General features: G+C 42.9%; 1 protein-coding gene across 5 annotated transcripts in view; it reads left to right on the top strand.

The window, feature by feature from the left end:
* The window catches only part of WIPF3 (WAS/WASL interacting protein family member 3), a 38,382-nt gene that overhangs the window by 19,832 nt on the left and 5,823 nt on the right, over positions 1 to 12,727 (top strand). For 4 of the 5 annotated variants that reach the window (XM_084507801.1, XM_084507797.1, XM_084507798.1 and 1 more), the window contains exons 3-6: positions 7,154 to 7,286; positions 8,460 to 8,588; positions 10,027 to 10,758; positions 12,257 to 12,400. In XM_084507801.1, coding sequence (XP_084363927.1) covers positions 7,154 to 7,286; positions 8,460 to 8,588; positions 10,027 to 10,758; positions 12,257 to 12,400 — 1,138 coding nt within the window. Of the gene's footprint in view, positions 1 to 5,336; positions 5,684 to 7,153; positions 7,287 to 8,459; positions 8,589 to 10,026; positions 10,759 to 12,256; positions 12,401 to 12,727 lie in introns of all 5 variants that reach the window. The other variant, XM_084507800.1, reaches the window with a different exon arrangement.

Below are 12,727 nucleotides of genomic sequence, written 5' to 3' on the forward strand. Positions count from 1 at the left end.
CTACTCATAATAACCCTTGTCATTTTGGGGACCCTGCTGTAGTAGATGGAGAGCATAAACAGGTAGTGTCACCAGATCCCTCTGCAGTGTTTTCAGCCTTGTGCTCTCTGGTACCTTCATTGTAATGCCGGGACCTCAGGTTCACACGTGAATTTTCATGTTGTTTTTTAATTGATGCTGAGAAAAACTTGAGAACTTAAATCCCCAAAATATAGAAATCAGAAGGTGAAATTCAAATTGATTTTTTGAAGCCAGTCCAAGGGTATTTCTGGTATGTGACTTGTGATCTTTCTGAAATGCTGGGAAAACACCCCTATGGTAGTTTTTCATTTTGCAGTGCAGTGCCTCCGTTTTGGCGGCTTAGGTTACTGCATCTTTTATTTTAGTGAAAGAACAGCCAGAATTTGTGTTCCACATGTGGGTGTCAGCAAGTTAAATACTCACATGAAAGCTAAGTGGCTCAGCAGGTATAAATCATCGCATTAATTCTGCCGCATTTTTGCATTCACGCACCGAAATTAAGCAGCCCACCCGGGAATTCTTTAAGTACCCCCTTGCTAATGAGCCCAGGGCTCCGTTTTTGGCAGGGTCGATGTAACCTGTAAGTACACGAGCTGCTGCATTGTCTGGCTGAGCGGTGCCGATGTGAAGCGAGGAGGGCCCGTATGTGGTGAGGTGGTGATTGAAACGAACACTGGAATAGAGATGTAGGAGAGAGGGGCTCCTGCTAAGCTATTTTTTAATCTTTTGTTCCCTGCCTTTGTGTCTGATGGTACATTTGCATCTAGAGGCATGCACCAATCAGGTAGCATGCTCCCACTGAAACACCTCATTATTTAGGCCTGCTAATGCCAGGATTAAGCAGCAGCTATGAGGCCGGGAACAGGCCTCTTGACAAGTTGAGTACAGCACTTCCCTTGCTTGGCTTTGAGGAGCGAGGCCTGGTGTGGATACAGCCTATCTGAGTACACACACTGCTCGATGACCTTTTCAACCCAGCAGCTTCAGGCTGCAGAACTCGGTGCGGCGAACGCTGAGATCACGGCTAATGATTATTTAGCTGGGTGTAGCTGGAATCGTGAAAGCCCGCTCCTGTCATTCGCTTGAAACAATGACTTAATTAGCTGCCAGGAAGCTATTTGGCAGGTCCCCTCGTGTGGGCTCCCTCAGAAGAAACGCTGGCTGGATCGTGACCCCTCATGCTATGTGTGCTGGGAGCTCAGCTTGCTAGAAGTCCCTGAGATAGCCGTGTTCACGCAGGTAGGCCGACTGCCAAGAAATAATTAGTCTCATCCTGTGGAGCACAAGTACCAGAAGCAGCTCTGCTCTTGCGATTGACTCTACAGGTGGAGTCTTGCACCGCGGGGAGGTTTCCCCATAAGTGAAAGGCTTTAAATCAGAGGTCAGGACCCGGTTGTGAATACATGAACCACAACTAACACAAGCTAAATCTCGCAAGCTTCTTCATAAGCTAACACTTCAGAAAACTTAAAATACAAGAAGGAAGTGATATGCTATGTTGTTGAGACTTGCTGGATTTTTCCCTCAAACTGGAGAAGGGCTTTGTTTTGATTATTTAACACTTGACAGTGCATGAGTAAAACCACACCTGACGCACACTTAAAGCAAACGCCAGAAGAATGACAATGTTTATCTCTGTGGCTTGTTGGAAACTGGGTTTATTTTATTATTTTTCTAAGCTCCTGGGTTTTGCTGCAATTGCATTTCCCAGCATGTTCCCCGGGGAGACGTCAGCTGCCAGCTTGAGAAGGCTCTGTAAAAAGCAGTGCTCTTGCCTGCTGGGCAAACTGCTCCTGCTACAAATTCAACATCGTGAATTCTTGGCATAATTCAAATCTGGTAATAGTGGATTGATCTCGAGGGAAACGAGTTCATCTGGTGTTTCAGGTTGGCTACTAAAGTATAGATGATTTATAATCCTGTGCTATGTCACGCAAGACATGCTGGCTCACACTGATGTTTCTGGGCATCTTCAATTTTGCATCTTGTTCCAAAACATCCTCATTCTTTCAATGAATATTATGAGATTGCAGTTTGTTCTAATATTGTGGCCTCTTACAGTGAATATTTTTTCTTGATTCTGTTTTTGAAAAGGATACGGTCTTTTAAAAGCTGAATTCATTTAAATCCCTTAGTCTTGATCCTTACGGAGATCTTCCTGTGGGACACTATTAAATACTCAGTGGTCAGCAGCTTGTGGTTGAGGGGAAGGAAGCTGCAGACAGAGTAAGTTGCTCACAAGCAGGTCCCCCTTATTCTTGTTCTGATCTTTTTCATCACTGCTGTTCCAAGGAGGGTGTTCCAGCAGGATGTTGCACCCTACCATAAAGTGGCCCCTTACTTCGTGTCTCTGCCCTTTGAGGCTGTTGTGAGCACCTGCCCTGTGCCTGGCTGTCCTTCAGGCGAGCAGGAGCTTTATATCCAGATAGGAACGCAGTCATCTCATCTCCCTCTACGCTTTCCTCCTTGGAGAGCCTTGTTGTGCCATATGGGCAGCGAGAACACTGATCGTCCTTCCTCAGAGTGATTAACGAAGCCCAAACAGGCTGTTATCCTCCCAGTGTTCATGGCCATCCGTGACATTATGTACAGACAGTGTTCCACAGATAATTTTGCCTTTGTCGCCCTTCCTGAGCAGTCCACGTTGTCTATGCCAGTCATTGTGAATACAGAAATATTATTTGTGTGTTTGAGGGCTGGTCCAGGAAAGTTTTCATGAGTATGTGTCTTGGTGATCAACCATCCCCTACCCTAAAGCTTTCTGTTCATCTTTTCACATCTTGCTGTGATGTCTGTCCCTGTCCGTACAACACAAAACAGAGGTGTTGCATGCTGCACTGAGGAAGATTCCTTGCCTCAGCCAGTATCTGGGCAGGTTTTACTGAGAATAGTGTAGAAAATAATAGGAAGGATTTGATAAGGGCTGTCCTCAAACTCCTTGTTTACTAAAAGATACAGTGTTTGCCTCCTGCCAGTGTCTGTGTTTGATCTCTGCAGCAAATCCTGTTTTGTCTAGGGAAAAATGGGGCATGGGAGAGAGAAAGGAGGACTGACACCAGATTCACAGGAAGAAATGAAATTGTCAGTAAATGAGAGCTGTCTTTCTGCCTGTAATAAAATACCACATGTCAAATTGATTTATTTATTTTTAATTTTGTAGTTATACATCTCACCAAATAGATATTGTTAAGATTAGGCTAAATATATTTTGAATCTTCTTAAATCTAGTTCAGGCCAACAAATCCATTTTCTACACAGCTCTATTTAGTGTATTTCTTATAAAAAGTGACCAGAAAACGGAATCCACTGTGATGATACGATTCATTGCATGTTAGGAGTATGGATGCTAAACCTTACAAGTTTTCTGAAATGAAAGAGAATGCAGCGTCTCTGGATGAAACAGTGCTTTATTTTATCTTACTAATGGCTCCTGCCTAATCCCATGGAGTATGGGATCCTTTTTTCCCCATCAGGTGATGGGTTTATTCTGAAACAAGGGTCCATGACTGCCTGCCTGATGGATTGTCCAGAAGGTTGGAGGTACATTTTTGGTTCAGCTCTCATGTTTATAAAGATCTACAATGCCCTGAATTATTTCATGAATTCAAAAACATAACACATTTAAACATCAGAATAAATATAACCCATTTATGGGACAATTTCGGCATCCATTATGACCTGATCTACCTGGTTGGAGTCCAGAGGAATTCCCCTTTTCTGTGTGCAGGGGTGCTCTTTAACATCTGAAAGGTAATAATTAGCATGTCCCTATAATTAAGACTACTATGAACTTTTCAAATGCCTGGTGCCTTTACACCGTTTTACTATCTGAGCACGTATACCTCTTAAATATTTGAAGTATCATAGGAGCCCAGAGGGTAGGTCAATGCTCCCATCCGTCTTGCAAGATGTAAAGTGACTTTCTGAAAGTGACGCTAATACCACATGCAGCAGGAATGCACCTTGAAATGGGGCTCACTGCATTGGCATTTCTATAGTGTGCATCTTCCCTGCCACTCCTGTGGTGGAGCAGCGTGTTTATTTCTATCACTGCTGATTTATAGCCCGGAACATTGCTCTAAATACTGTGATTTGATGGTATTTTCCTGTTTACAAGTACTTTAGAGAGCTGTCATGTAGCCCAAACATTGATCCTTTGCCGTACTGAATGGCATAGCTGAGTGTGATTTAGGACACTGAAGACAAAAGTAGTGGAGTTTGGTGAGATGAAAAGAAGTATTTCTCTTATGTTCTAGCTATTTACCTGTGTGTTTTGTTCTGTTCTGTTTCAAACTACGTATTGTTGGTGCCATTCCTGATGTTTGAAATGGAAGCAGAATAACCTAATGGTTACTAGGGTAATGAAATCCCACCATTCCTGTACTGATCTGTGTAAATAAAGTAAGGGATTTAATTTTGGTCTGTGTTACCTAAGGCAGCTCTGGCATCTGATAAAATAAATGATCTTTGCATTCTCCTCTGCTTCCCTTTTGACTTTTGTTGAAAGATTGAAATGTTTCTGTAAATAAATGAGACTGCCCTTCGGACAAGAGGAGAAAAAATGCAGCCTGAGAACTACATCCTTTGTCTTGCAGCTGTTTTTCCTCAGTGACTGAAAATATATATATTTGTCTTCCTACCTCAGTATTTCTATTTCATGTGATCAGGGTTGAGATTTAAAACCCATGAGTTTCTCTTTTTGTTTTTCTCTTGATAGACAACATACACGTTTAATACCTGTTCATGTGCTGTGGATTGCAGGCATAGCATCAGTGTGAATTCCTGATTAATTTATTACTCAGTCTACACTGTTAATTGATCAGAGGAAGGAAGGTCCCGTCCTGACTGTGTATCAAAAAGCAACGTGGTAAACTACAAATTTGCAGGGCCAGGACACCAGTAGATGAGTGGGTGAGATACCTGGTGAAACATTTCTGGACAGGAATTGTCACAGGCCTGGGAAGTGCAGGCAGCAAGCAACAAATCCAAAGGAGCTCTGACTGCTGTGCGGCCAGGCAACATTACACCCCAGACCGTCCTGACTTTGTAATGGAAAAAGAATCCATATTGAGCTACTCAGCAGCTAATCAATCACCTGAGCCCACCGGGCTGGATGTGGAAGATGCTGCCTCTTTCTTGAGGAGGAAGAAAGCTGGGGTATGGATGGTGTTGTACTGAAGTGAGGGGATAAGTGAGGGGATCTGTCTTAAGACAATGGCAGCTTATTACACTGCCTTCTGGGCCTGCAGCTTAGAGCATTTCTTCTTTTTTTGTGTTAGAAATGGTGAACAAATTAAAACCTTCTCTCCCTACAGGTGGTATCGAGTCACAGGTCACTGTTGAATATAAGCTGCCACAAGCAGGGTGTTTTAGTCTACTAGCTGTTTGGATATTAAGACTTTTCATATGCCAGCAGTCTACCTGCTCAGAAAAAGTAGACTGGGGAGATGAAGCGGACAGCTGGCAGAGCATACGGACACTTGAACCTGGAAACGAAAACACAGCTGCTGGAGCTAATTTTAAACATAGGTCTCGATCAGATCCCTCTAGATCCTAATTGTTGTGCTGCAGTAGAGAGGCGTGAAGTTCAAGGTACCGGTAAAAAGCTTTTATGAGAAGGGAAGGCACCCTTGCTCCAGTTATGGTATTTCCATTTTTCACAGTAAGTACTGTCAAAGCAAATGTGAGTGGAAATTGCTTCTGGCTTGTACATAGTATAGCGCAGCTTTTTGTATACATGCAGCATTTAGGGTGGTTGTAACGGGAATGAGACTCACTGTCCCTAAAACACAGGGGCAGGTAGCACTGTTTCACTTTGGGAAACTGTGTAACAGTGTTTTTTTCTAATATTTTTAAATAATACATAGATACGGTATCAGTCACAAGATTGTATAATTCAGAGTTTTTACATCAGGTGTCAGGAATGCAGCTGGCATTTGCAGTAATCTGGAGTGCCATCTAGTGGACCTGTGCGAATCTATAAATATAGAGAGATTTTAAGCTAGTAAAATAGTCATAAGTAATGGCATAACAGAATAATTTTTCCATTTAGGATTAGAAAGTTATAAGTTTTATTAATTCAAGCAGCTGGATAAGTTTTGTGTTTTTGTTTTTGTTGTTTGTTTTTTTTTTTTTTTCAGGCTTCTGTTTTGCTTTTGTAATGCTCTAACCAAGTTGCTGTTTTTTATTTATTTTTTTAATATGACAGTACTGTTTTGCATTATTATGACTATAATGCTAAAATTAGGAGTTATAGAAACATTTCATTCTCTTTAGGAAGCTTGGTAACCCCTGAGAATTTGCAGTAGATGTGGAAACATGGAGCAGCACATTGCTGCTATGATGTGAAGATACCCCTCTGTTAACCACATGAGAGGTTTGGAAATAGCAGCTCTGACACTTTTTATATGCTTCAACAAAGCAAAACTTCCAAACTTTTTAAACTAGAATGTGCTTCTGACTTTTTATAACAGGAAACTTGATGAAATAAGAAGAAAGAATAAATATTGTTTTTTGTTTTTATTACAAAACTTTAAACTACAACCTGACTTTTTATGGACCTTGGATAGGCTAGAAAATTTACTGAAATATAACTGCATTGTTGTAAAGACAGTCTGCTCAAACTGGTTTAATTCTTTGATACAGAGAGAAAACCTAAATTAGTTAATGTTCACATTCAAATGTAAGTTCAATATGCGATTAATGAGTTTTTTCCCTAGGGCAAAATGTGTAAAACAGAAGGATGTTTGTTCTAAGGTGGCAAATAAAATCTTAGTTATAAAGCATTGTAAATAGAATGAAAAGAGCTAAGGAGAGAGACAGTCAGGGTTGTATTTGTGGGGCAGAGACCATAAACGGCCTAGCAAGAGGTCACACACCATTTAAGCATGCCCTCTAATTTCCTTTCAACAATGTTAACACCCCTAGTACTAGATTTGTATTATCTTTAAACTTCCAGGTTTCATGTCTTCTGTACAACTGAATGCTGTTCTGGCTGACTGAACCCAAAAGCTTTGAAATGACAGCTGCCAGGGATGAGTAACTTCAAATTCTCTCTCCAAAGTTTGTTTGTGCCCTTTCTAAGCATGTATTTTTATCTGTACCTGCTGTCTTATGCTCATATTGTCAACAGGCAAGTTCAGAACTACCGAAATTGCGAAAGGAAGACCAAAAAGCACGAAATGCACTGTTGGCTGATATCCAGCAGGGAACTCGCTTGAGGAAAGTGACTCAAATCAATGACCGAAGTGCACCGCAGATTGAAAGTAAGTACGGGCTCCCGAGGAAGGTCCCTGGGTGAGCTCTACAGAAGCCATTCCTCAGAGCTATTTAGAGGTTGTGGAGGTCAGCTGGAAAGCCCTTCAAATGGAAGGGCAGGTTTGAAGTTCATCAAGGGACAACATCTTAATATGGCTTAATATGGATGTGAAGAGGGGAGAGTCTCACTTTCTAAACTTACATCCTGTTTTGAGATCAGCAGCTACTAACACTTCATAAAAAGTCTGTAACTGGACCTTAACAGACATTCCGTGTCCAAAAAAAAAAAAAAACTGAATGATGAAACCCATGTAAATATCTTATTAAAGTAACTGTTTAAGCGGGAATTGTTGGCTCTGGCAGAAGAGTTTTTCTTTAATAGATAAAAAGAACAAAATATGCCAAAAAATTCTGGAGGCATACATTTGATTCCTTTGAGACAGGAGTGTTTACCCTCTCAAGTCTCCTTTAGCTGTGAATGCATGTCTGATCATCATTTAAAATCAGGGAGAAGATTAACTTTTAAAAGATAATAGTTCCTAGAGCCTTTTCTTTTCAGTGTTTTCTCTAGCCTGAATCCTTTTCCACACATCTGGGTAATGGCAGATCACTGGTATTGATTTTTATTTTTCTTTATTTAATTTTCTTCTCTTCCTTAGCATTATATGCTAAAAGAAAGTATCTTGGGGACAGTGGGTGAATAGGCAGGAGTGTATTTTGTAATATACAACTGATTCACATGTAAACAGAGTAAGTAACAGAAGGATAGAGTTAGAAAGAGCTTGACATGATAACTAAACCCTACATCACTCCTGACAGGTGTTTTCTTCAGTGTCTTCCTATAAATTTCCACTGGGGACACTGCATCCCATTGCTTTGCAATCAGTAAGGGAGATTTTTCAACAAGTATCTTCAAATCTATAACTTCAAATGTAGTCTAACACAACTTCTTGCTGGTGCCATGATTGACTTGAGATTGAAAAGCACCAGAGGGTGCTGTGCTTCAAGATATTGGTCAGAGAATAATGGCAATTTACTGTACTAACAGTAAGTTTCTTTGAGTCAATTTAAAGAGGAAAAATCTAGTCTTGGCTGTGTTTGTTGGTGCTAATCCTAGCAGTCTAAGAGTAACGATGAAATGGCTTTGTGCTATACTTTTTTTTTTCTTTTTTCTGTAACAGAACCCAAAGGAGCTAACAGAGATGGAGCTAGTCCAGCCATTAATAAAGGTGGTTCTCAGCCCCCTCTGGGGGGCTTATTTGCTGGTGGCTTTCCCGTTCTCAGACCAGCAGGCCAGAGAGACCTGCCAGGTAAGGGCTTCGTTTGTATGAAAGAATACCTGGGGTGAACTGTGATTTGGAATAAAAGTACTTTGGGGATAGCTTTAGTGACACTTTTTTTCTTTTTTGAACCGTTAATTCATCTTCTGACCATGAAAGGCTGAATTAATAATGTGCTTGAAATCATCTTTCTAGATCTCGAGTACCTTATTCCTTAAGGTGTAAATAATAAAATACCTGTACACTGGATAAGAAAGAGATTTAGTGGACTCTGCAGTTTTACACAGAGATTTTTTATATTAGCTTAATGTAAACTTGTAATTGTGCCTCAAATAAGCTCAGATTTCAATACTGCATTTAACAACTTCAGCACAAATGGCAAAAAAGTCACATTTCTTTCCCTCCATTAGTGTGTATTTCTCTGGTATTACAGGCTTGTTATGTTACTATAGAGTTTAATATTAAAGACATCTGCCTTCTGGTATAAAAGTACAGTTCTGATCCAGCAAGGCATGTCTGGGAGCCATTCTGCTGCTTTCACTTCAAGAAATGCAGGCCTCAATGAGGGGAAACTCTTTCTGGGTGGCATCAATGACCTCTGGGGCTGTTGGGCAGCTGGTGCCTGCTCAGGCTCTTGCTGGGAAAGGAAGAACCAGGCTCTACATGCATTTGTGTTTTCTGGAAGACAAGCTGAAGGTGCTCAGCACTGCTTATGGTTGGGCTTCCTCACAAGACTGCAGTAGCTTCTTTGAGTTATCCTTAAACTAGGACCATGCTTGTCAGAATACGTGAATATAGGATAAGATACCTTTTCGACATCTTGCTTTCAGAAAAATCCTTGACGTTTAATTAGGCAAATACATTCTGTAAGGTCAAGAGTCTTTGGGCACTTGCTGTTGAAAAGAAAACATCTGAACCTGCGCCTTCTGGAAAGCCTTCAAGGCACTACATTTAAAAATCTAGGGGATTGAGATTTATATAATGCTTGTGTGAACCTCTTAATCTTAAACTTAAATCCTTAACTGTAAGGATGTTAGCGTATGTGTGTCAATCCACTCGTGTTCTTTGAGGCCTTCTCAGTAGGCCTCTTGACACCTCCAAGCAACCACTCGTTCGTGTCCAGGTGGGTGTGCTACTAAGATAAGGCCAATATGAAGTACCACGGGGCTTCACAGAAAAGCAACTTCTCCTTGAAGTGTTGTGTGTTGCAGCAACCAAGAAATAGAGCAGGGTCTCTTGGCAGGTCGTCATCTAACTAAGCAGAGCCCCTGGTGCCCACTGGAACACATCACCTCCCAGGCCCTTACAGCAGAGACAACCTGTTGGTATGAGATGTTCTGGGTTAAGTGGTTTAATCACTCAGAGAGACAACTGGGGAGGGGAAGTTGAAGAGTTGCTTTTTGTGCTTTTTTTGTCAGATGACTCAGAACAAAATCCTGGTGTATAACGTGTGATATCTCTTTTTCAGCTGGGAGGCCTGGGCAGCTTCCTGGAGTCCGAGCAGTGGCTCCGAAGACCGTAGCCCCACCGAACAGCACTGCGAAGGCGGGCAGTAGCCCCCTGAGCCCACCCGAAGGGCCACGGGCAGCCGTCCTGCCAGAGCCTCCAAGCACCCCACGAGCCGGCGCTGCGCGACCCAGCCTGCCTGCTCCTCCTCCACCACCTCCAGCTTCCAGCAAACCTTCCCTCACCTTCCCTCCTCCTCCGCCTCTCCCCCCTCCGGCAGACAGGCCTTCCAAGGGGGCACCCCCCAGCTCGGCTCCTCTGCCCCCGCTCCCTCCTCCTCAGGCTGACAAACCCAAGTTCCAAGGAGGCGCTTCATACCCGCCCCCACCTCCTCCTCCTCCTCCCCTACCCCCCTGTGGATTTCCAGCCAGGACAAGCGATTTCCCTCCTGCTGCTCCCTCTCCATCTGAAGGAAGGGATCATCCACCTCCCACACCGCCTCTACCACCTCCTCCTCCTCCTCTCCCCGCGCTGCCCCCTGCCTTGAACAGGCTCTCCTTTCCGCCTGCCCCAGCCTTCAGCGGCACTGCCAGCAGCGGTGACGTGCCCCCGCCACTGCCCCCCAAGTCCCCGCACTTGCTGTCCCATTTGCACAAGCCCGCAATTCAGTCGCTCCCTCTTCCTCCCACCCCACCCCTTCCTCAGCCAGCGGCAGTGGTGGAGACCAGGAAGAAGAGAGCAGGTCGAGGCGGAGGTGAGAGCAGCGGTGGTGGAAATGAGGCCTCCCACTCCTTTGGGCTGCTGGGGGAAATTGCACTGATGGGGAGAGCTTCGAGGGGTACAAAGTGTACGTGTAGCAAGAAGATGAAGTCCACTGTGTGAGAAGAATGTAATTAGCACAGTGTGTAATGGGCATGCCAGATCTCAGGCTCTTCTTACCGCTGGACATACGTCCCGTATAGTCTAATCTGTGATTCTTGGAAGCAGCATGCCGATCAGTGAAGGAATATCTTGGAACTGCTGGGTTTCTTGCTTTTGTGTTGGTGCTGGTGTGTCTCCAGCAGCATGCTGACTGAGCTCAGCAGCTGTTTCCACTCAGTCAAAATCAATCTAAGGTAGGGCAGCAGAGCATACAGCACCATGATTGAAACATCTGCCAGGTGTGCAGCTCCTCAAACTCCAGCCCACCCATAACATCCCTCTTCCGCTGTAACTGGCTGGGAAACTTTACAGGAGATAATAAAATTAAGATGGGGTAGCTACAGCCACAACAGAGTGCCCCCTATAATCAATGTGGTAAAGCCAAAGGCTTCTCCAACTGCTCAGGAAGTGGGCATGTTGGCTTGTGTTTCCTTTAGCAGATGATAGGAGGAACTTTCCTCAGATCTGATATAATGAGGATAATTTAAAAAAAAAAAAAAAGAAATGAGTCTAGGTCTGTGTGGGTTTGAGAAATGCAGACAGCTACTTAATAAGGAACGTTTGGAGAGAATGTTCTGTACCCTGTATCTTAGCAGCCGCGTGTGGAGAGAAAGATTACTGGTGTTCCCTTTGACAGCCATGTGAAAGGCCATCTAAATGCAGCAGATCAGCTGCTTTGTGGTGGTGATTAATGATGCTTCAGAATTGCCTGATGAACCACTATTTTATCAAGATGCCTGCTTCTCCTGGTGATTCAACTTTAGAGGTTTCCATTTTGGTTATCTAGGGAGAGATGCAGTTTGAGAAGCAAACTTGGAGGCCTCAGGCTCCCTCCCCCTTATACAGTTCCTGTGGTAGATCTGCCTAGAAGATATGAACTTTGAAGGCACTCTGTAAAAAGCACAAGAATGAAGTGAATTCCACTGCATGGCTGCCAAAATGTCAGGAAAAGATTTTGCTTTAGAGATACCATCTAGTGATATTTTTCGTAAAGAAACTTCTAGCTCCTTTGAAGGTGGAAGAATGGCCTTCCCCTCTAGAATGGGACTAAAGCATACTTTAGACTGTCTTATTTTCCCTAGAACTATAAGAACTAAAAATAGGAAGCTCCAATAGAAAGCTCAAGTAGTGACTTACATTTAAAACTCGATGTTATAAATCCATGATTAGACTTGGCAAACTGCAGCTGTGAAGTCACCTACAATACCCGGATATGTCTGCCCCAAATACTGCATTCCTTTTTATAGTCCCTCCACTTTTGTGCAGAGCTTACTGTCAGTTTTGTTAATTCATGATGATCTTCATGTGCTGGTCTGCTTCCTCTTTTCCAGGACCTGGTGCTGGGAAGCTAGCTGTTCCTCCACAGCCACCAGCCAGATCACCAACAACTGAACTTACGAGCAAGTCTGGAATCTCAGCCTGGGCAGTTCATGACCCCTACCCACCACTTAAGAATGGAAATATGCATATCATTGGTAATGTCATCTAAATTAACCTTAGTTAAAGATTTTGGTACAAAAGCCTTTGTGTCTCAGACATTAAAAACTCATGCAAGTCTTTCTCATGGCAACATGGTAGTATAGTTAGACCAATACAATATTTTTTTTATTTTTTTTACAATCTCTCCAATGAGATTTCTCTCATAGAGGCTTATTCAGAAAGGTTTTGAACCATTCAATAGACAAGAAATTGCATGTCCCACCTGCAAAATTATTTAATGTTGTGAAAAGTTGCTGTACTGTGCTTACACTGCTATTCTTTAAAACAGTTCACAGACATTTTGTGGCTTCAACTCTATACAG

Source organism: Aythya ferina, assembly GCF_964211825.1.
Source record: "Aythya ferina genome assembly, chromosome: 2".
NCBI classification, from domain to species: Eukaryota; Metazoa; Chordata; class Aves; order Anseriformes; family Anatidae; genus Aythya; species Aythya ferina.